We start from the raw sequence: 23,078 nt of genomic DNA on the forward strand, positions 1-23,078 counted from the left end.
GCCTCCATCCTTGGAGATATTCAAAACTGAAAAGGACAAGGCACTGAGCAACCTTTTCTAGTTGGACCCACTTCGAGGAGGAGGTTGGATTAGGTGACTTCCTGAGGTTCCTTCCAACCTGGATTATTCTATGATTCAGGATGATCCGTCAGATCTGTGAACTTAATTTCATGCCTGAGAATGGACCAGATCTTAAGTTGCCTTTTCTAAAACAGCCGATCGAACCTGTTTTTTCTTTCAGTCATATCAACTTGCATTTAGCAAAATCTATTAAAACTTAATAGCTTAGCACTGTTTTTGAAAATGTCTGTGTCTGTGAGAATAAAGATGAATCAGCTAAATAAACAGGCACCCTGAGTTGGACAACATATGGCAACAGCCACCTTAAAAACAGCAGTGACAGCCTGCTAACATGGGTGTACAGCACCTGTGATAACAGAAGGATTTCAGAAAATTCACATTCCAAACTCAGCTTTATCAACTGAGAGAATGAAAAATCCAGCAGATTTCACTGGAAGGTTTTCTTCCCACCTGCCTCAAGTCAGATGGGAGAATGCATGCAGATGTCTCATCTCACAGAGAACAGGTTCAGTTAGAAAGCCTCGACTTGGATGTTTTCACATTTTTCTTCATGCCACTCATCTACAAGAAAACAGTGCTACGTTTCATGAAACAGTTGGCATAACCCTTACTGAACCAAACGTGTTCATAAATGGATTTAACTTAGTCCAAAGCTCTAGCCTAGCTGTTCTTAAAACCCAGTATGTTCCCACTACTCCTGACTTGTAAGACTGAAGCCCAGTTTTGGTTACTGAGGTTACTGACAAAGAGGAATGAGAGAAACCAGCCTGAAATTTATTTAAGATTTGACAAAATGACTTACAAGTGGGGGGAACACATTTGGAAAGAAGGCGCAAAGAATGAAGTTGCTAACAAGTAGGGACGTCTGCTTCCTGGAACAGTTTAAGTTTTCCCTGAACTTGCCTTTGTTTATGGCCTGGAGAAAGAAAAAAAAAAGGATGTGTGTATTTCCTGGAGACTTCTGAATAATACTCATTGTTCGATACTTTTGAGAATGATTTAAGATGCAGACAACAAAAGTTTGAAAGGCCCAGGAAAAGAAAAAAAAAAAAAGACTGGCATTGAACTTAACACAAATTTTCAGGCTCAATCTCCTACAGAAGCAAAAATAAAGTTAATGTCATTTATAGGTTTAAAACAATTTAGGTAACTTAAAATTAGCTTCAAAAGGAAAAATAATAATTAAGAAGGTATTTCAACAAATACACTATATAAATGGTTATTCTGAGAGAAGACAGAAACACCTGGCACTATCGATAAATCAACCCGCAACACTCAGTCATCAAATGCAATCCTTAAACCACGACAGACAGACACACGGCACAGGCAAGCCACACACTTCCTTACTCTGCCATGGAATTAAAGCCAGAAGCAGAGAAAAATTAACAATTATTTCTATTACATTAAATCAATTACAACAAAACTAAAACAGCGCTCAGGCCACACAATATAAACGCATGCTGCACATGTTTAACCTGTGCTCTATGAGGCAAAGACTACATCTAGTGCAGCAGACAAGAACTCTCCAATTACTTACTCATCACTGCTTGCTCCATCCCCTGCTACCCTATTAACTTTCTTCTTCTCTTTGTATAGCATACATCAACATCAGACTGGACTTCTATGATAGAGAGTTACAGCTTCAGATAATACTTTACTTAATTCTCCGTCAATTCAGCTTTAAGTGAGCCTGACAGATGTTTCCTTACAGTAGTAAATACTACTTCAGTCACGATGCAACACTCTGCCTCCCTTATGTTCCTGGAAAAGAGAAGATCACACACAGACCATTTCCCATCATCTCACTATTCATTCTTCTGTGATATAAATGAAAACAGTCCTATCTTCCAGGATGCAGAGGTTTCGGTGATTACCTGACCCAAAGAGGAATGTTTTACCTGCACCTTCGTTTTAATGCCAGATTCAGGAAAAATCCACATTCAGTGATGGAACAAGCCTTTAGGACAATAAAACATTGTCACAGAAGTCCCCATAAGTGGCCAAAACTTAAGAGCAAAACATTTCTAAAATTGGAGAGCTACTAAACAGAATCAACCAAGAGTAATTGAATATGTCAGGAGCTGAATTTTAGAGAAACACTCAGAACCGTTGGCAATCACAGGAAACTAAAAGCAGGACATTAGAATCACTGCACTTTTTGCTGAAAACAAAACAAAAGCCAGCAACATTTTTTTATTTTCTGTTACTGCTGCGAGGCAAACCAGGTGGCTCATTCTCTATAGAGAGTATCATTCATTTAATCTGCATTTATAATGCAGCACCTGAATCTAATAAAGAACTCCTTGTTGTTTGCATTACTTAAATGCAGTTGATAAACCAACCACGTTACTTAGAGACTTTGCTTTGAATCAGAGTCAAAATACTGCAAAGAAAACTCTGTCCTGCCAGTTTTTTTTGGTGAAGTCACGACTCACACTGGAAATGTGGGAAAACGTGTTCTCCTTCCCACTGCCACAGTTAATGTGACTCTTCATAGAAGTCAAAGCCATCTCCCCCCTACAACTACACAAACTGACAGCAGTGCAGGGAACAAGCTTGAATTAAAAAAGGTGGCATGTAACAAGTCCCTTCCAGAGCAATCTTTGGTGTTAGCACATCTGCTCATACTTGAGAGGTGAAAATCTCCTTTGGGACTTACACATTTTAACTAAAGTGCTGTTGGTTTGCCATGCCTTTCTGCTGTCTTGCATCTTGCTGTCCTCCTCTGCCACAAATCATCTGGTCCTAGAACGGCTCCTGAACAGTGCTGAAAAATACCTAATAATGTAGCGTACAATTTCAGTGTCATTTGATTTTTACTGTTTAAGTATGAATAGGAACTATTTGCCAATATTATTAATTCCTGCAGGTATGTGAACGAAGAATTAAAATTATGATTTGACTATACATCACTCTTCCATTCTCTTTCAAGTAAAAGTATTAAAAGGATACAGGGAAAAAACAAGCTTTGTGGGGAATCTAGAACACTGCCCAGCTATACCTTGGGATCAGAGCTCTCACATAGAGATAGACTACGTTGAAAATGCACTTCATCGTGAGAATATAAATTGCATACCTTTCTTTGCAGTTCTCAGCAGGTTTCAGATGCCCTTACTGAGATACCCAATTTTAACAGAAGTCTTCACCTTTCAAGTCTCAAAGGGGAAAAACACCATTTAGGACAAAGCAAAGCTTCGTATTTGGAAGGATGGGTTTCACTAGAAGCAAATTCAAGCACGATAAAGAAAGGAATACACATTGCTAAGTCCAGACTTACAGTATTGCCCTTCCTCACCTGCATTATCCACTGGCACGAACAGATTCATGAAATTCAACAGCACTAAACCCGCACTGTAAGTACCTGTAGAATAGAGAACTTAACAAAAAACTCTGATTTTTCAGCACAGCATAAAGAGCTCAATCCAAGTCCCTTTGAAGTCGATTGAGTACTCCCACTCACTTTCCAAGAGCTGAGCCTGACTCCCACTAGAGTAAATATTTATCACCATATGCTTTTTTTTCCCTCATGTTAACCCCAGTATGAAAATCATTCAAAGAATGATAAATGAGCATATCTGCCTCGAGCTCACATACGTATAACAAATGCAAAAGAAGATTCTATCTGTAAGACACCCCCCCTCCCAAAAAAAAAAAAAAAAGCATTACACCAACATAGGGTTCTTTCCTACTCTTGAAGGACGAAAGATGCGATAAGGTTCAAGGAATCCTAGCTTCACTGTCTCCCTGCTACCAGCTCCCAGAAGAGACAATAAACATCATAAGGCTCCATGAAAATGGGAAAGTAACAACTGAATGATAATAAGAAGGCAGAAGAAGAATAGGATGTATAATAAAAAGATTAACCTACTTTTTTTTTTTAAATAAACGTACAACAGATACTTGCAAATAAAAATCTCAGTGGATGGCCTACTTTTCTATATGCTGCTTATCCAGACATTATTATTTTCTCCACCTACATGTTGCTGAAGCACCAATCAGGAAAATTGCTAAACATACACAAAATGATGTTCAGAAGAAGTACTTCAAGGAGCTTGGGAGACTTTAAGCCATTTTGTGTCAAAAAAATATGTATGTATATATATATAAATCAGACCTGTACACTGAAGGCATGAGAAACCCAAGCAAGACGCCTGGAACTATAGCTTCTGAAAAGGGTAAAATACCTCACTCCTTTTTAGACAATCCCTTCCTTTCATACAGGGAGATTAAATTTTGATAACAGCGCAGGGAGGGAAGAAAGAAAAGTTTTTAACTGGATCGGGGGAGAGTAAATAAACAATCCCAGAAGGAAGGCTGGAGTTGGTAGTGCTGCTTTGGCAGAGACTTTCAAACACAAGATTTCAATTCTGCTCTGAAATAACCAACACACACCGCAGAGCTCCAACAAATCCAAACACCACGTACTAGACCATGCAAAACAAGAGCAGGCATGCACTACCTATACAGACGAATCCAATGGATGGACACAGGCAGAGAAAAACAAAGAGAAACAGGCGGTAGCAGACCACAAAAACAACGTTCACAGAGGGCACAGTAATTGAAACGACTGCATTTGTCTCTGGACATTTCTACTTTCACTCCTGTTCAGTGGGCTCATGCACTGTGTTCTTCACAAAGGAAGGGGAGCGGGGAGAAGAGTTATAAATTCACTTTATTTTTTTTTCCTTCAACGCTGGGCTTCCCAAATTAAACTGATTTTTCACTGTTTGTCCATTTCGCAAATCTGCAAGGCTGCTCCTCATTGCAGCAGTGGGGAGATTTCAGTTATTAAGTTTATGGAAAGGTTCTTTGCAGTACATATACAATTTGTTCTCTTAAAAGTGACTTAATACACACAAAGATGTTCAGCTAAGGATGCCAGCACATAAATGTCACTGGAACCATAACACTACTGCTTAAACATGCAAATCTACAAATCTGAAGAGATTTATTAATGATGCATTTTTCTCTTCTGTTTTAAGGCAGCTGAATGGTAAAATGCAAAAACAAACAGTCCCTTACTAACCAGGACTCCTTAGGAACCTAATGCACATTGCTACAACAAAAACCAGCAGAACCATCCTTTGCTGTGCTCACTTAACACTACACACAGGACAGGTACCTTCTGCCTATCATTTGCTGACTTTCTGCATAACATCTTCTAATTTTCTTCTTCTCCCGTTCATTTGCCTCCTAATCTCCTACCCTGAGGCCAAAACCAGTATAACATGCACCCACTGCCACAACTGGATTGTAAACACCCCTCTGCAAGCTGTACTATTCGCTGAAGTCACCAACCCCCAGCCAAACCATCCTGTCTACTGACAGCAACGTTCTGCCAGCTTCCCTTAAACACAGGCCTGGAAAAACGTACTCACAAACACAGTCTCCTTCCCTCCACCAGTCAAAGGATGAAGAAATAAAGCACGGCTGCAGTTCGTTAGCTGAGCTGATTGGCAAGATGGAAAGATGGCCAACTACACCAGCGAGCGATGTCTAACAGGTTCTCTGCCCTGTCAGCACCCTGTGCTTTCTGCAAGTTCGGCTGCATCAGCTGCAGCCCTACACAAGCGACAGCACAAGTTATGTACCTGCTGCTGACAAGAACAAGGCATGTACCAGGCATAACGAGACGCAGCTAGCCTGTACGTCGAGGTGGCGCAAACCATGCCCCATTTTTCTTCCCAAAGTGCTCTCAGATACCTCGTGTGACACCGTCAAAGCGAAACAGCACTTGGGCGGTGCTGTCTGCTGCCGAGCACTTCACCTGCTAACACCCCGCTGAGGTCCACGGCTCACGGGTGAGCAGACGGGGACACCGTACTGGAGCCCCCGCTGCGATGGCAAACACCACATCCCTGTGACCGGTGTGCGGAGCACAGGGCGAGCAGGTCCTCGTTTCCGGCAGCAGTTTTCCAAGCCTGGTTTAGGAATAGCTCTGGAGAGACTGGAGTGGATGGGAACAAAGTTATTTTGCCTAGCTCTTCTACCTGGACTCCCAAACCCTTGTGCCATCAGCACCGCTCGGAAGAGAGTGAAAAACACTGCTAACAGCCAGCTACGAAGAGGTCGTGAGAACGAATCGGTACCGCCTAGAAGTACGGAAAACGGGTTTATCTTTGCACAGAGGTCCGAGCCGCTCCGAGAGCGCCCTGGCACTGCCCCAAGGGCATTCCCGCGGCGCTGCCCAACGCCACCAGGCTTCGGGGTCCCCCCTCGCGCACCCCCGCTGACGGCACTCCGCCAGCAGCAGCCGCGAGGAGCGGAGCCCCCTCGGAGCGGAGCCCCCTCGGGGCCGGGTCCCGCCCCGGCTCCGCGCCCAACTTCTCCCCGAGGCTCGGGGGGGTCCCGGGGCGCCACTTACCGCCGGCAGCCGCGGGCGGGGAGCGGCGGGGAAGCCCGGCGGGGGCAGGCGGCGGCGGCAGAGCAGGCCGAGCAGGGCGCCCAGCGCGGCGGCGGCGGCGGCGCAGCCCGCGTAGAGGGCGAGGCGGAGCAGCGGCAGGGCCAGGCAGAGCGGCCCGCAGCCCCCCGCCTCCTGCCGGCCCAGGTAGGCGACGGACACGGCCAGCAGCGCCAGCCCCGCCGCCAGCACGAAGCGGGACGCGCCGGGGTCCCCGTCCTCTTCGTCTTCAGCCGCCTCCTCCTCCTCCTCGCCGCTGCGGCTGCTGTGCGAGCACGGAGGGGGGGCGGCGGCGGCGACCCCCGGCGCCTCGGGCTGCCCGGCCGTGCCGCTAGCGCTGTCGGCAGCGGGGAACATGCTGCTCGGGGCGCCGCGGGCACGCAGCGCATCTCCCGCTAGCCGCCGCAGCCCCCCGCCAAGGCGGCCGCTGCCGGGGCCCCTCTCCTTCTCCTCCGCCTCCTCCTCCGCCTCCCCTTCGGCCTCCGCCGCCCGCCGCCGCCACTGGCACCGCTGCGGCCGCCGGGGGAGCCGGAGCTCATGCCCGGCGGCGGCGCGGCACGGCTCGGCTCGGCTCTCGGCACGGCTCGGCCGCTTCCTGGCGGGCGCCCCCGCCGCGCCTCCCGGCGGCCGGCAGGGGGAGGAGGCGGAGGCGGGGCCGGGAGGGAGGGAGGGAGGCCGGCCGGCCGGGAGGCCCCACAGAGGCCGGGAGGAGGTGTACGACACCCAGAGCCCCTCTTCAGCCGTCCTCGCGTCGGCACCTGCCCCTAAATAACTGGATTTCGGACGTAAAACAGTGGTGGAATAGTGAAATGGGACGTTAGCGATCCCGCTGAACGGCCCCTCTGCCCCAAGGGAGGCCCGCCGCCACACTCCTTCTGGTGATCTGCGACTGCTCGTAGCACAGCACCTGGTCCAAAAAACTCCTCGCGTGGCAAAAGCCTTGCCATATTCGTGCCGTGCTGCGCACACACATTTACTTTGCTATAGGCAGGGTGCGCTTACAGCTCCTGTTGACTCGTAGTAGCCACCAGCCACAGCCAGAGCACGAGGCCTGGGGCTCTTTACAGCAGGAGCAAACTGCAAGGCCTTCAGGAAGCCAACTCCACAAGAGTGAACACAAGCACGTACTCATGGGCTTTGTTTTGAGGGGAGACATCTCGCTAAAGTTAAGTGCTGTAGAAGTGTTTAGAAGTATTGAGACTTCTGCAAAATGCTTTTGGTTTCAGACTGTCACTATTTCGATGGGCTTGGTGTGTCAAAGAGCCCTGAATTGTCTTTTAAACAACTGGTGTTGGTGCTGAGGTTGGAGACACTTATTTATTCACATTCAGTAGTTACTTCTATGAGATTAATGATAAAATTCGTATGAAAAAAGGGGTGAACGCCAAAGCCCTAATCTTGTGAATGCTTAGGTTTCTGTATAATCTCAAGAGCACAAGCAACCATTTTAAAACTAAGCTCTGAACTTTCCAGTGCTTCTGAGATATTGAGCAAGTCAAGGCCAAGAGCTGGAATATTTAGTTATGGCCCTAACATTGCACTCCAGAGATGGTTTAGGGCTCAGTTTATGGCACAGAACTGTAATGGAAACATGGACAATACACAGTATTTTCTAAGCTAGTTCTAACCTAACCCACAGGACAGCCTGACTTGTGTATCAGATTGTTTGTCTCCATATATACATGCCTTTTCCTTTTAGAGTTTTGCACAGAAATCTATTTCCTCTCAAAATAGTGAAGTAGTTTTGTAGCAATTTCAGCTCCCATTTCAGTCAGTGACCAAAAGAGGCTCTGCTCCTTAAGCTGATCCTTTACGGTAGCTTAAATATAGTTTTATTGTACAGTTTATTCTATTTAGTGGATATTAAATTGCACAAAGCTCATTTAAGGACTAGCTCAGACCATCCAGGGTGTCCAAAAGTGATTACTTGAGTAATGTGTCTAATGTGATTAAAGGTGAAAATCATCATATACAGAAAGTGAAAACACTACTGCAATGACAGTGCCAAAGCATCCCGATGCTGCACCAAAGGGCTTGAGGTACAAGGTTCTTTCAACATCTCTGGTCATTATGACCAACAGAGAGATTCTTGCAGAGTCCAAGAGCTTTTGGAGAAGGCCCAACATGCCAGAAGGTTTCCTGTAATGTTATTTTACTCTCATCAGGTAGAAAACAAAAAGCAGAGATCCAACTCCCAGCACACACTTAATTCCTCAGAGTTCAGAAAATATGAGGCTCTGGACTGAGTTCAACATCTATTCTGGGATCTCAAGAAAGAGCCACACAAGAAACAAGACAGACTGTGGAGAGGCCTTCTACAGCAAATGCATTCAGGAAACTGCCTGGGCCTCTGTCAAAACTACTTAGGGGAATTAAATTTTTAAATTAACCTGAAGCAGAGCTTGTAATGCTGTTAGTTCTGTGTAAACAGAGATTATTTTCTCATCAGAGTATTAATTCTCAGAAGTGGAGAGGAAGATAAAAAAATAAACCTAACTACAGTGAAGGTTTAGTCCTGCAGTGCTTACGCACAAAACCAGTTCTTGTCTGAATGAGTAATCCTACCAATTTTAGTTAGGATTTACACATCATACCCTGAATTAGATATATCAAAATCAGTTCAAGTGTATATCCATAGAGCTAGAGGGAGCTTTGATTGTTTTTCTTTTAGTTTTTAATAAGATTCTATGACTTTCCAACCTGACATACAATTCCTAATATTTTAGATGATGTCCTAGCTCCACGCAAATCAGTGGCAATTTTCAAGTTCAGTTCAGTGTTATTTGAATTCCCCCTTTTGTACTTTATAAAATACATTTCTATACAATACAAAAAGGACTTCAGAAGTGATTTTTTTTGGACTGGGGATTACGTTATTATCTTTCTATAACTATTGCATCCATCATGGAATTAGTTTGTGAGATAAGCTATTCAAACTCTACCTTTTTCAAGCATTACAGCAAATATATTTCCTACAAAGAGAAGACTTTATCTCATTTTAAAACAGAAATTATGTCTGATTTGGGTGAAGAGTCAGCATCTTCGCTTTTCTCCTTTGAGCAAAGAGTATAATTAGCTTGTCTATAACATATCCTACACCAAGCCCCAGTGTTCTGAACTCAGTTTTGCATCTGTCCTTAAAGTGACAGTCTTGCAACTTTTGCCTTCACAGTACTGCAAACTTGTAACTTTTATAAATTTGCACCTTCAAAATGTTTAGACAAGCTTAATGCTATAGCAAAGGCTTTCTTTCATTTGCTTAGTCTTTTGTGGGCCTTTCTGGTTCAAATCATGTTGCTGTAGAGGTTGGCAATTTACTACTATCACGTACTACCTTTCTTATAAGCTCCATTCCTCCCTTACTGAAAATGAGTTGAATTGCTCTCATATGAATAGTACTTTTTATTTTGTTGCCTGAATTTCTGCAGAATATGTAAGTTAGGCTGAGTACTTTACAAATATTAACTGATTTATTCTCATTATACCTTTTTACGAGTGGTATATTTTGCAAATAGGAACCTGATGCACAGGAAAAACAAAGGGCAAAAGTACCTACTTAACGTGCAATGTGAGATAACAGAGAATTTTTGGAATGCTTAGTGTTTTGTAGCACATGGTGTTTTCCAAATACAGCTCCCATTGATTTCAACTGCAGTTGTGATTATTCAACATTTCAACAGTGAGCTGAGCAAGGTTCATGAAAAATGAGAATGAAATACATCATGAAATATGAAAAGTTAATTCAAGTGAGTTGAAGAACCTCCATTAAACACTGTAGCAGTAGTAATAGAATCTGGTTAACACAGAGGAGTTCAGTTATGTTATCGGGAGATTTTCTTTCTTTACTTGTAGTATTCTGCCACGTTCCCTATATGTATTTTAAAATGTGTGTTTGCATATATGCGCACATACATACACATACTCTGTGTCTATATTCATGTGCCAAATTAAATAGGGCCGTATACACAACAATTGTCTTGGCTGCACAGCCTGATTCAACTCAAAATTCAATATGCTCAGCAAAAAAAACATGATCATGTCATTAAATCTCTTTCATAATGAATAATGGGACCATTTTTTGTTTGTTTTGTTTTGAATCTTTCTTTTCACAGTTCTTTCCTACTTTCTTAAAAAGTCATATTGCTGCTATTAAAGGCATGCCAAGGTCTGCTATTTCAACTGCCCTCCCTCAAAAGAGCTGGAATCTTTCCCACCCTTACACAGGTCACTACCACTTACAGTGGCAGATCATTAGTGGTAGTTGCCACCCACCTAATCAGTGCCAGAAGTAACGAAACTCTGCCTGAAGGCTTCATCCATTTATCTTCAGTAATTACTGTGAGATTCAAGGATGTGGAGATCTGGGTGAATCTTGAGGGATGGACGTGTTCTGGTAGAAACAGGTACTTCCATATGCTCCACAAATCTGTCTCCTTTAACATGGAAGACCATCACCTTAATGTGAGACCTCATCACCTCAATCAGGAGCACCATCACCTCAGCATGGGGACCGTCACCTCAACCCGAGCCGCCACCACCACCTCAGCATGTGGCAGCATCGCCTCCACGTGGAGCCCCATCACCTCAACCCGAGGCACCATCACCTGAAGCTGGGACCCTGTTGCCTCACCACGGGGCCCCCTCACCTCAACCTGAGGCCCCATTTCCTCAAGCTGGGTTACCATCACCTTAACTTGTGGCGCCATCACCTTAACTTCGGGTGCCGCCCTCTCAGTGTGGGCGTTATCCCCTCGGCACGGGCGCCATCACCTCAGCGTGGGCACCATCCCCTCATCGAGCACCCCAACTGGCTCCCCAGCTCCCGAATGGCTGAGGAAGGAGGGAAGGGAACCGAGACCCCTCCCGGCACTCGTCTCCCTTCCCGCCCCCCTCAAGCACCGCCTCTCCCCGCCCGGCGACGCGAGGGGGCCGGCCCGGGCGGCGTAGGAGGTGCTCATCGAGACGGCGGCCGCAGCATCTCTGCGTCGTTCCCCTCTTCCCCTCCTCTCTCTCCGCCCGTCCGTGTGAGTATCCGCCCCGGCTCCTGCGCGGTTACCACAACGAAGCCGGGGGGAGGCGGCGGTTGTTCGCCCAGGGCTGCCGGCCCGCTGTGGCGGCGGCCGGGCCTCCGGGGTCCCTGCCGGGGGGCGCCGCTGCCTCCTCGCCGAGGAAGGTGCCCGGAGAGCGGGTGTGCAGCGGGAGCGGGCCTCTGGCGTTTCCCTTCCCCCGCCTCTGGTCAGTTTTGCCCTCAAATGCCAGCTCAAACAAGGTGGGAAGCGCGTTTCTTTATTGCTGTTATTTATTTTTTTTTTTTTATTAGGGGCTTTGCTGTCTTACTACTTCGGTTGCCGCCTGAGTGACACGTATGTAGGTGTCCCTCGAGTGCGTGGTGCGTGCTATATTGGGAGGGCTTCTGCTGGTGCTGAGCTGCCAGGGTTTAGTCATGCCGTCCTGAAACGCGTTTCGTGCCGTGTTGCTGTGTGGTGCCTGCCCTCCTTGCTCCTCGGGGAGGTTGGGGAAGAGGATTTCCTTCTGAGGTACTGCACAGCACTGGCCCTTCCCGGTGGAGTTACTGCATCATGCGCACCATCCTCAGAGTTACCAGGCTGTGAGGGGTGCACAGGGGAAGCCCGACCAGAATTTGGTGAAGTGTTGTACAAAACGTGTCCATGAAGTGACCAATGGTTGGGTTTATTTGGTAGGAACTAAGTCAACCGAAGTAATTGCTGTAAACAGCTCGCCTCGTGCGTGGTAGATCATTGCAAGTTGCATCTTTGCTGTTTCCTCAGGACAATGGTATTGTAGCTCCTCCTGGCCTTCCCAGGGCTGTATTCTTCCATGTTGGGTCCCAAGATGGGACCCAAGTAGTTTGGAAGAATAACTAGCCACCAAACGTCTTGGGCCCGTATGGATTTGTGCGGAAACCACAAAAGAGGTAACTGTAAATCCTGGGCCTTCCCTGCCTATCATTTCTGTGGCCCCTGCAGTAAAGCAGAGTAACTGAAACCCTTCCAAAGTGTCTCAGCGAGGTGGTGCAACAAGCAGCAATGTGTGTCATGCTTGTGAAGCCCTGTTTGCTCTGGAGTTTTCACAACATACTAAGAAAGTCAACACTTTAAAATATGTTATATCCTAAGACATACTAAACTACAGCTTAAACTATCTTTAATGCCTTGCTGAAGTGTTTCCAATGTTGTTCTCTTGAATCCAATTTTTTAAAAGCTGGTTTTTGTTACAGTATGCAGAGGCTTACATTTGTCCCTTCATATTATAAAACATATAAGAAGTATTTAGTGTTTGCATTTGGACATCTATATATTTATAAATTCTGTGGTTAAAGTTTGCAACATTCATGGAAACATGGCAGGCAAAAAAGCTGCAGGTTGGAATGATTATAACAGAAATAGCAGTACAAAATTTTTGTTGGAGCTCTGCATTTGCCTGTTATGAGGTGTTCAATATAGAGCATCAAGTGTGTTTTGTGCATTATTGCTTCTGTGGAAAAGATAGTTAAACTCTTCCTCCTGAACAGGAAGCTTCTTGGTAGCAACTAGTCACTGGAGTTGTCAATGGAGGGAGAAAAAAGTTGCACAGAAAGTGAAATTCTTTAGAGAAACTGTTTGAAGACTAAAATGAAGTCATCGTTACTAGAAAATTAATCACCAGATGTTAGTTGAAGAACGGGTTCATAAAATAATCAGTCTTCAAATCTTAGGACTCATTTTTTTGGAATGCTTTGAGCTCTTTCGATGCTTTTTCTTAGTCGTCTTGTTGTGCTTGCATTGTTCCTTTGTATTTTCTCAGCCTAGATATTTCTTGTAATGGTGTGAAATGGAGAGTACAGAAAAGGAGACAATAAGGAATTTGGGGACATACTCTTCCTTTTGGGGTGGGCTTAGAGCTTTTTATGACCTAGTGGGTTTTTTTACTTGTTTTTGTGCTTTCCCATGGTTAAAAGGGTATTCAGAGGATCCTGTGTTTCTGCCTAGGACTTACAAGGGTTCAGATGGTCATCAGGACTGCACAGTTGGTTGAGGCTTTGAAACTGAAGTTGGCCGATCTCCCTAGAGACTTGACCCAGCAGTACGTATAAGTACTTCTTCAAGGAGGATTTCAAAAGTTGCAGTAATATCTCCTCAGATTTATGGGAAATGGGCAGGCTGTTATGATAACAGGTGTACCCTCAGTGCTTCCACCAGAGCTGCTCTTTAAAGCTTTTTAATTCTTTGCTTTCCTGGTCTCATGCTCAACCAAGACTGGTGATAGTAAAGGTCTAAAACAAGCCCTATCTTTCTTGACAGAGGTGGTGTGGTGGTGATTTGGTGGTGGGTATTTGGCAATCTTGAAGTGTTTTATTTTAATAATGTAATATAGAGAATCCCAGGAAGCCCACCCATATCATGATGAATTTAAAAGACAGCCCTACGTTCCAGTATTTTACCTGTTTTGCCATAGTAAGGCTTCTCATCTGAAGAAATGAACAAGTCATAAAAATAAAATGCAAGAGAGGATCTCGAGAGGCCTTTACCTCATTTGCCCTGCACACACTCTGAGGCAAAGTGCATATACTTGGACCGAGTGGTAGTTGTTTAAGCTGTTCTTTGTGTATTGATTTAGAGACTGTACTGATGTACTTCCCCCTGCTCACCTGTACCAGTCAGCGCTTCTTCCTCGTGGATAGAAACATCCTCACTGAAAATACATGAATTACATCTCATCTTCAGCAGCTGTGGAGAATGTTGTCAGCATCTCTTTAAATGTGTGCGTATTTCCCCAGTTGTGATAACAGGTGTTTTTAGCAGATGTTTTGTGCATTGTGGGTATAAAACTTGCATTTAATTGATCCGTGTGGAAACACATCTATGCCAAGTGTTCAGGGAAGTGCTGATGACATGGCTGTTTGCGTAGCTAGGTCACCAAGCATATTAAATCTGTAACATAGGAGCACGAGCAGGCTTCTGGTATTCTGGAGTACGTTGTGACTTACCAATTGCTGAACTCTGTCGTTAGTTTGTAAAAGGTGTTTCTTCCTTTTGGTCCCGTCATCTGCTTTTGGGACCAGCACAGAGGGCAAGTCCAGAAAATGCTGAGTTAAATGGCATGTGCATGATACGGATGGTCAGCGTGTGGATGAAAGTGTCCTGACCTCTATTTGGGCTTTACTTTTGAGCTCTGGCTTCCCAGCCGTGGCAGGTGAGCATCTGTATATTGCGTTTTTGGCACGTATCTCTACTGTTTGCAGTGAAGGAGGCAGGAGCACAGAACAGACACAGGTGGTTTGTTACAAGGTGGGGATGACGGGGCAGTTACTGCACAAATATTGGTGAAAATTTTTCCTTGTGTTTGAGTGGTATGCTTGCAGCTAAAGGAAGGCATGCACAGAGAGTCCCTAGGCTGGTGCACCAGGGTGATGTCTCATGTAACCCCGGCCTTTTTGAGGTGGATTTGCTCAAGTTTTGCATTAAAGGAGGAGTTGTTCTCTGTTATCTTGCAAGCGGTGGACCCTTCCAGGTAGGGGGAGCAGTGTATGGCATTCCGCCCACAGGTGTGGGTGGCATCACTTCTCCATGTTCACAAGCAGGGCCAGAAGCTGCTGGTGTTTTTATCAGACAGCATATGATTCTTTGTTGTTTATTTTTATTCTAAGCTGCTTCTGTTCCCTCTGGGTTTGGAGGGTTTGCTGACGATTTTCCTGGGTTTCTCAACAGTAAGCAGCAGCAATGGCCTTGTTACACAGGCATCATCGCAGCCATCATTTAAGCTCAGTAGTCTCCAGCCCAGGCTTTCCTCTCACGAGAATGAGGTTTATTAAGGAGCAAAACTAAACTAACCGCTTGCCACAACATTTGCTAGGATGCACTAAAGAAAAAAATCTCTGTGCTTGTTTCCTCAGCAAGCACGTCCTTGTGGCTAGAGCTGGTGTCTTTCCTTTGCAATCCTGAGCCTCCTTTGGCCTCTAGGAGAGCTCAGGAGAGATCTTTCCACCAGGAACTGCGGCCACCTCACTCATCTGCACTCCTTTTGTTTGATGGGAACATAACCAAGCGACCTTTGCTGGAGAAATGAATTACAGAATGAAGAACATGTAGCGGCAGGGAGAGTGTGTGAGTGAAGTCCTGAAGCTACAGGTCCACATCCCTCAATAAATTTTGGCTTTTCATAGTAGGGGAATGGCTTTTTTTGATCAAGTGGAACTATTTTTTTTTCTTCTCCTTCTTGTACATTAACTTCAAGGCCTTTGCCCTGTGGTCATCCAGGGCTCTGTGGTGGTCATGTGCTCTCATTTGCTCTAACAGATGATGGCAATTGACTCTGTTCCAGGAGCTTCTAGTGCCCACTTGCTGAACTGAATCCTTGCTTGGAGTAGGCAGGAGACTCAAGACTTTCTGCTGGGATCCTTTTAAAGGATTCAAAGTACTGTGGAGCACCTCCAGTGGGCCTGCCTCTGTTTGTAGACAGTCAGAATGGTCTTCTGAGGGCTGACCTGACATAGGTTTGAGAGTTAATAGACTGTATTTTACAGCCTGCAGAGAAAATGCTTTTTCCTTCGAGTATACAGCAGAGAAAACCAGGGCAAGGAGGAGAAAAAAAAAAGAGGAAAAGGGGCAGCAGTGGCAAAATTTTCAGTGGGGAATTCCCTCGTGTGAAATAGTTTCCTGAGAGAGATTCTTCCTCCTTTGCATGCTGCGTTGCTCTTGGTAGCAAAAATGAAACCTTGAATTAAAGAGGAGGTAAATAGGGCTGGGTGTGCACAGCGAGGCACATGGCTGCAGGCAGCTGCACTGGTTCATCTCAAACACTGGTGATTGTATCTGAGAACAAACTAAGTTTTAGTTCAGTCTGTTTTACATGTTTTAAGACTTATAATTTCCTGTTTTCTTTCTTATAAGCTAAACAAGCCCTCGTAAGTTGTACTTTTCCAGTCGTCTTAGAAATTTTGTTGCACCTTCCTAGATGCTTTCAAATTTGCTCACTTCTTGTTTGTGTCAGCCAAAAATGAAGGAGGAAGGGCAGGAAAAAGAGGGGAAGGGCCAGCTTTGAATTAGCATGCTTTTACATTGTAACTTGTTTACAGATTGTCATTCTGCTAATGGTAGTTCGAGGACGTGGTTAGCGTTTTCACCCTCTCCAGGTACATCACAGAATTAGGCAGTCAGCATTAATGAGGGGTTAGGATCCTTGACAGTGGGGCAACAATTAGAGCCGGAGGATTTGGGAACATCCTAACCAACATCTGCCACTGGCAGTATAAAACTTTAATTAAGACACTTTAACCTTCCAGCACCTTAGCTTCAAACACTTTATTTTTATGTCTGAGATTGGGAGGGTGGGTCTCTGTTCTGAAGAGCTGGAAATTTCCAGCTGAAAGGGGGGTGTCTGTGGAAGAAGCAGTGATTGTGCAGGCTGGGAGAAGCTCTCTGGGTTTGTTAGTTCTTTCCAGATCAAGTACCAATATTACTTACAAAGGAAAATTGATAACCTTCAACCAGAAGGTGTCTTCTTATTGCTTCTGATAGAGGGTTTCATGACAGGAAGCCACAGAGAACATACATCTTTTGAAAATAAATAAAGTGGTCATTAGAGCTAACAGTTAATGAGAAGTGTTTGATCCTGATGACAGTTTCTTGGGATTTCAGAATTTCACTTGTTGGTTCTGTATTTTAATAAGTGTTCCCTTAGCAGAACTCTGTACTTCTCACAGAAATAAAATGACATTATACGCTGTATAGAAAGGGCTGTGTGTGCACAGTTTGTTTATTAAATTAGACGTGGTTCATCAGCAAAATTGCTTACTCTGTATTGCTGCTGCTTGGCAGATTCCTGCTCCCTTAAAGACCTTCTGGCTGCGTGAGGGGAATAGGAACAAAAAATACCATCTCTTCATCTGTTTCCTCTCATTTGTTTTTTAACAGAAACTACAGAATTAATTAAAGTTTAGTTTGTGAATGATCAAGAGTGTCACTGAGAGAAAGGGACCAATGTAGCGCATCTTTTTCCCATTAAGAAGAAGGCTGGAGTAGTTACGGGGCTGTGCCAGAACGTGGAAGGAGCGTTTGGCACTGAACTGACTGCTGCTCCTCAGGCACAGTAAGGCTGATAAACTGCATTTCTTCTGGTAACGGCCGTCGTTGTCCATTAATCAGTTCTGGCTCAGGCTTTGTGGAAAACTGATAGTTCAGCTATTTGTAAGTCACGCGGAGTGGGGAGACGTGTCCCTTGGCTGGTGCTGGAGGTGGGCAGGGGTTTATGGGCTCCTTGCTGTTTCCTGTCACATTTTGTCACCTATTCTCTGTCCTTTTGCCACCATCTTGAGTTAAATCCCTTCTTCACTTAAGAGGTTGTGTTCAGCAAAGAAACATCTGAGAAGTCTCGGTGCAACCACTTAGTATCTCATCACCTGTAATATAATCCCAGTTTAGTTACATTTTCTGAACTGGGCAGCATTACAGAAGCAAACAGTAGGTTACACAACAGTTTTGTATTTCAACCTGTACTAGTGAGTCTGCATCCATCCCCAAACCTGGTGTTGCCTTAGCTGTGTACGTACTCCTGTACATACAACAGTGCTAACCGTAGGTCTCATCTATGTGCTTGAGACAAGTGAAATATGCCACATGCCCACTTTTACCAATCAGTCATAATTAAACAATCACGTTACTGTCTTCTGATTCTTCTTCTGTGATGTACGTTTTCATATATTCACATACATTATCCTTTTAGGAAGCTGCTCCAGGAGGCCTTGCAGGAATTTGTGTGGCAGTTGGGCATTGCAGGCTGTGCAACCTTCCCTGAAGCCAGGGATCGCAGTGAGTGACGTGCATTGGAAAAGTTTCCAAATTCCATGTAGCGTTTCAAGTTAGGGGTTCCCAAGTGTTTTATTCCTTTTGTTCTGATGTTCTGAGAGGGGTTAGGTGCCTAAAGAGTTTCTCTTAGGCCACCAAAGTTGACCTTTGCTTGCTTTTTTTCATAGTGTTTTCAGGTTTGTACAACATCTAACCTTATTAAATCTCTTCATTTCTTTGTCTTCATGGATTTTAAAACCACAGGAGATTCCGTACCTTCTACTTCTATACTGTCCTTTTTGTACTTAGGGTGCATATTTCAAATCCCTGAAGCAGAGTAGTATTTGAGAAGTGGCAAGATAACTGAATGACAGTGACCTTTGAAAATCTTGTATTTTGAAATAATTTTAAGTAGAGGCTTTCTTGGGAATAGTCTTGCACTTTCAAAGAAAGCTTAGGAATTCCTTTTTCACCCTTGTTTGCCATGGCAACAAATTGTATGGGTTTAAGGGAGAGCACCTCTTGAAATATTCTCGTTCTCCTGCCTTGCATAGTTGCTTCTACTGTCTTTGTTCTTGGTTTCCTTGAGTCTGAAGAATTTGATGGATTTATTAATTGCATTTAAAATATATATATATATAACCTGTGACAAATAGTAGGAGAAAAGCACTTCTAGCTAGCTGGGAACAGCGGTCTATGTTACTGACTATTTCTGTTTTGGTTGTATTTTCTTTTTAGTTCTGTATATATCCCAATAACGAGTGGAAACTGTCATATCCCCCCTACTACATGCACGATTTTCATAGGATCTAACACCGTGTATTTCTGGAAGAAGTATGACACGACAGGAGCAGATCTGTAGAGCGTACCAGCGCTGAGGACCTGATACCTGTGCTATATGCATTCATTGTCCTTTTGTTAGGACGAGCTGTTATCCGGTGCCACGGAGTGACCGGTAACTACTGGTCTGAGTGCGCTAGGTTAGTGCCTGGAGCACACGTTAGAGGTTAGTTTCATCTGAAACGAATCAGGTTTGCTTACTGTGCTACACAGCGCATTGTAGAGGAAGAACTGCCAAGAAAAGCAGGCTCCTGACCCAAACTAAAAGATTAACGCTGACACACCCCACATCTATTACAGTTTAACCTAGGGAGCCATGGATCTTTGATGTAAGTTGAAATAGCACCTCCTTTTCGTTCTGAAAGTCCACACTTTAGACCGCTGTGTCAGCCAAGGTGAGGACCACCACACAGAACCAAGGTTTCTAAAACAAAACCCAAAGCAATAATACAAAGAGGTTCTAGCTTAAAGGGACAAAACCCAGACACTTCAATTACATGCTTGTTGTAGTTAAGGCACTGTAGCCATCAAAAATGTTTGGATTTCCTTGGGGATGAAAGTCTTGAGGTCATCATGGTTTTTGTTCCCGTGAAATAATGCTTACTGGCCTAATAGAAATAGGTGAGCCATGTGCAATAAAGTAGAACTAAATTGCATTGTAAAACTCAACTATGGAGTTGTCCCTAGCTATGTAACATAATTAACTGCAGAATTATAAATTACTAGAGCTAAGAGAATAAAGATCAAAACTATTATACTGAAAGTGTGCTTGCATCTTTTCTTATGCTAACCTTTGGAAACCTTTTCTGATGGTTGCAGGAGACACTTGGTGTTTCAGTATGGACCGCTTTGAAGATGTATCAGATGGTGAAGTGGATCATGCTTTCTTTGACAGTGATTTTGAGGAAGAGAAAAAGAAAAGCGAAGAAAATGGTGAATGTATAGAGAAAGGAAGTAGAAAGGAAGTGATTCTTTCAGACCCTGACTTGATTGCTAATTCAAAGGATGCAAACTGTTGTGAGGAGGAAAGCAAAGAGAAGCAGGAAGATTTGCAGAAGGATCAGTCCGTAGAAAGCAACACAGACCACCCAGGGGATGCTTCATCTTTGTCACTTTCTCCAGCTTCAGAGAATGCAGGTACATCTGGAACAATATCTGCAGCAAGTAGGGGAACACCAGAAAATGTTCTGGCTGGAATCCCCAAAATAGTTAAAGAAGGTGAAGAAGACTATTATACAGATGAAGAAGACAGTAGTGACGATGGCAAAAAACAGAAGGTTAGACCAAAGTCTGCTAAGCAGTCTAACAATGCAAAAAAGACTAGCAAAAAATATACTAATATCAGTTCCTCTTCCTCCTCTTCTTCCTCCTCTTCCTCCTCATCTTCATCCTCGAGCTCAGATACGGATTGCTCTGATACAGATTCTGATAGCTGTTTATCGGATTCATCACATTCTTCCTCAAAGAGGAACGCTTGTAGCGTGGCTCTTCTGTCTCCAAAACAAAAATTCATGTCAGCAATAAAACAAACAGAAGGGAAACCAAAGCTTGGTGATTACTTGGAAGAGTCTGAAGACACGGTGACCGATGTAACACCTCTGTCAACTCCAGACATCAGTCCTATCCAGTCTTTTGAACTTGCAGCTTCAAATGATAAGAAATTAAAAATAAAAAGACAAGAAAATGTGAGCCAAGAACTATATGGTAATTTTGAAGAATTTAAGTACAACATAATTTTTAAAAACTGAGGCTGGGAAATCCAATCTTATAAGTTTTTTGTTTGTTTTTTTTTTTTTTCCCCCCCCTCAGATTCTGAGTTTGATCGCAGATATAGTCGAAAAGTCTTGCATGATGCCATGGACCTGAACCAGCTTTTGAAAGGTGACTCTTACTTTTTTTTTTTTAAATAAGTGTGACATTTGTATGTTGTTGAGAGTAATACAGAACTGAGTTCTAATAGAAGGGAAGGGTTGGGTTTTGCCAGATGTATTGTTAAAATGTTTAAAATTAAGCTGTGTTGAACTCTTTGAATTCTTATGTATGTATATAGTATTGATTGTACAGTGGAAAGAAGAAGCATGTAGGAGCCCGTGTAGATGTGTATACATAGAAATAAGACGTACAGTAAATTCCCAGGTAAGATTTGATTTATTAACAAATGGAATACTAAAACTGTACGTGCATTTTAAGAAATCATGGCTTACTAGGCAATGTCACAATTTATTATCTAAATTAAAACGCTAACCTTCCTGATAAAATGCTGGATTCTCAACCTTCAAAGTTGAAAGGTAGTCCAAAACCACATCACGTAATAGAGAATTCACATATTTAATCACGTATTTAAACTTCTAGTATCTTTTTTGATAGCAAAACAGAATTATTTGATTTTTTTATGAAATGTCAGCCTTCTGAAATACTATAAAGGTGAGTAAAGATATTTGAAAGAAAGAAATAACAGATGATCTTTACTAAAAACTTGTGTGGTTACTTCTTGCCAAAAGAGTTATTACATGTTAAAAATGGAGTCTGAGGGAGAGAACTTTGTATCTCTTTTGCTGCATTCATCCCAAACCTTTGTTGTATGGGGTGAAAAAGCACTGGGTAATTTCATATGCGTGTTTTAAGGTCTACATGATGATTTCGGTCTTGTTTTCATGGCCCAAGTTCTTAGTAGTAAGCCCTCTAGAATAAAAGAGACTCAGCTCAAGAAATCTGCTGATCTCAAGTGAGGTAAGAATTTTATAGTCTGTCTGGTGCATTTTGACACTAGTTGCTATATTATGATAGATCTGGCATGATGAAAGCTACTTGTCATTTTTCTTTACCTCGTACCTCGGTAGACTGAGCCTATAGTGAGGAAGGTTTCAAAATATGTTGTATGCATCATCTAACTTTCCTATGAATAGAGATGAGGATTTCACTTACATGGAAATTCTGATTGTAAGAAGAACAAAGCTGGCCATCAAGAAAGGTAGAGCTGATTCTGGACTCTGACAGTCCTTGTGCTGCAGCAACTCCTTCCTGTTAGAAAAGGCTTCAACTACTTGTCAAAATGTGATGTTAGAAGAGGTGTTGCTAGGCAATTGAAATGATGTCCTGCATCTTTGCTTCTTGATAACAAGAAGCTATTTAATGACTGGCGATTGTGGAAGGATTCATCACGTCCCTAAAACAAATGGGTATTATAGCTCAGAATAAACATTCTCAGAGACGAACTTGTTTGAAGGAGGGAGGTTTTCTCCCCAAACTGAAAACCAGTTCTAAATAACAATAATAAAGATTGAGTAATGAGAAGCAGAATTCATAGTCTGGCAGTTAATGTTGCCGATTAACATGCATATTACTCCCAAGTGCCTCTCCAAGTTGGCAAGCACAACATAGCTTAATTACTTTGGGTATTTTGAAGTTTAAATGGGGCAGGATTGTTAATGGTGGAAAGTAACTAGTCTGGGAAAATAGGAGCTAATCTCATTCTGAGTTAGTGCTTCCAGGTTTTTCTGTTCTTTTTTGTGTGTGTGTGAATCACTTTCCCCCACTCCTTCCTCCTGACAACCTGCATGAAATGTCTGTGCCTATCCAGTTCTGATAAACATGACTTACTGTTCTCACTTGAAGAACAGTTCTGAATGCATGAATCAGTGTTTAAATGATCTTCAGGATGTCTCAGATTTTGCTTTAAAGTATAAAATTTTTCCACTAATCAATACTGATGGAACAGTTTAATTTTTTTTGTCAAATGTAGCTGGGTCTAAGGACTTATAGCAGTTTTGTGAGTCTGATTTCTCAAGGTCCCCAGAAATTTGCAGAATTTCAGTGTCATCTGTTACTGTGATGTTTCTAGGAGATATGCAGCAATTAATTCTTATATAAATCTATACATTGGTGGTGTAAACACTTGGGAAGACCTGAATCTCTTGTATTAGAAAATAATCATAAGAACAAAGAAAGGGTAGAAATCTATTAAAGGCTCATGA

General features: G+C 43.4%; 2 protein-coding genes across 18 annotated transcripts in view; one reads left to right on the plus strand and one right to left on the minus strand.

Moving 5' to 3' along the window:
* SNX25 (sorting nexin 25) overlaps positions 1–11,232 on the minus strand; it is a 90,379-nt gene extending 79,147 nt beyond the window's left edge. The window contains exons 1-2 of one of the 4 annotated variants that reach the window (XM_083834241.1): positions 1,619–6,389; positions 884–997 (exon numbers count right to left, since the gene is read on the minus strand). Coding sequence is in view for 2 of the 4 variants with exons in the window: in XM_083834239.1 (XP_083690365.1) it covers positions 6,446–6,838 (393 nt within the window). In the remaining 2 variants the exon portion in view is untranslated. Of the gene's footprint in view, positions 1–883; positions 1,553–1,618; positions 6,390–6,445; positions 7,107–10,753 lie in introns of those variants that run through there. The other 3 variants (XM_083834242.1, XM_083834239.1, XM_083834240.1) reach the window with 3 other exon arrangements.
* Positions 11,233–11,248: 16 nt separating this feature from the next.
* Positions 11,249–23,078, plus strand: part of CFAP97 (cilia and flagella associated protein 97) — a 29,634-nt gene continuing 17,804 nt past the window's right edge. Inside the window, exons 1-7 of one of the 14 annotated variants that reach the window (XM_083834273.1) lie at positions 11,631–11,750; positions 12,271–12,416; positions 13,471–13,564; positions 14,099–14,242; positions 18,203–18,288; positions 19,924–20,808; positions 20,914–20,985. In XM_083834273.1, the coding sequence (XP_083690399.1) occupies positions 14,184–14,242; positions 18,203–18,288; positions 19,924–20,808; positions 20,914–20,985 (1,102 nt within the window). In that variant the 5' untranslated portion in view covers positions 11,631–11,750; positions 12,271–12,416; positions 13,471–13,564; positions 14,099–14,183. Of the gene's footprint in view, positions 11,751–12,270; positions 12,417–13,470; positions 13,565–14,098; positions 14,243–14,551; positions 14,675–17,394; positions 17,570–18,196; positions 18,289–19,002; positions 19,271–19,923; positions 20,809–20,913; positions 20,986–23,078 lie in introns of those variants that run through there. The other 13 variants (XM_083834280.1, XM_083834279.1, XM_083834283.1 and 10 more) reach the window with 13 other exon arrangements.

Source organism: Anser anser (genome assembly GCF_964211835.1).
Source record: "Anser anser genome assembly, chromosome: 4".
Classification (NCBI taxonomy): Eukaryota; Metazoa; Chordata; class Aves; order Anseriformes; family Anatidae; genus Anser; species Anser anser.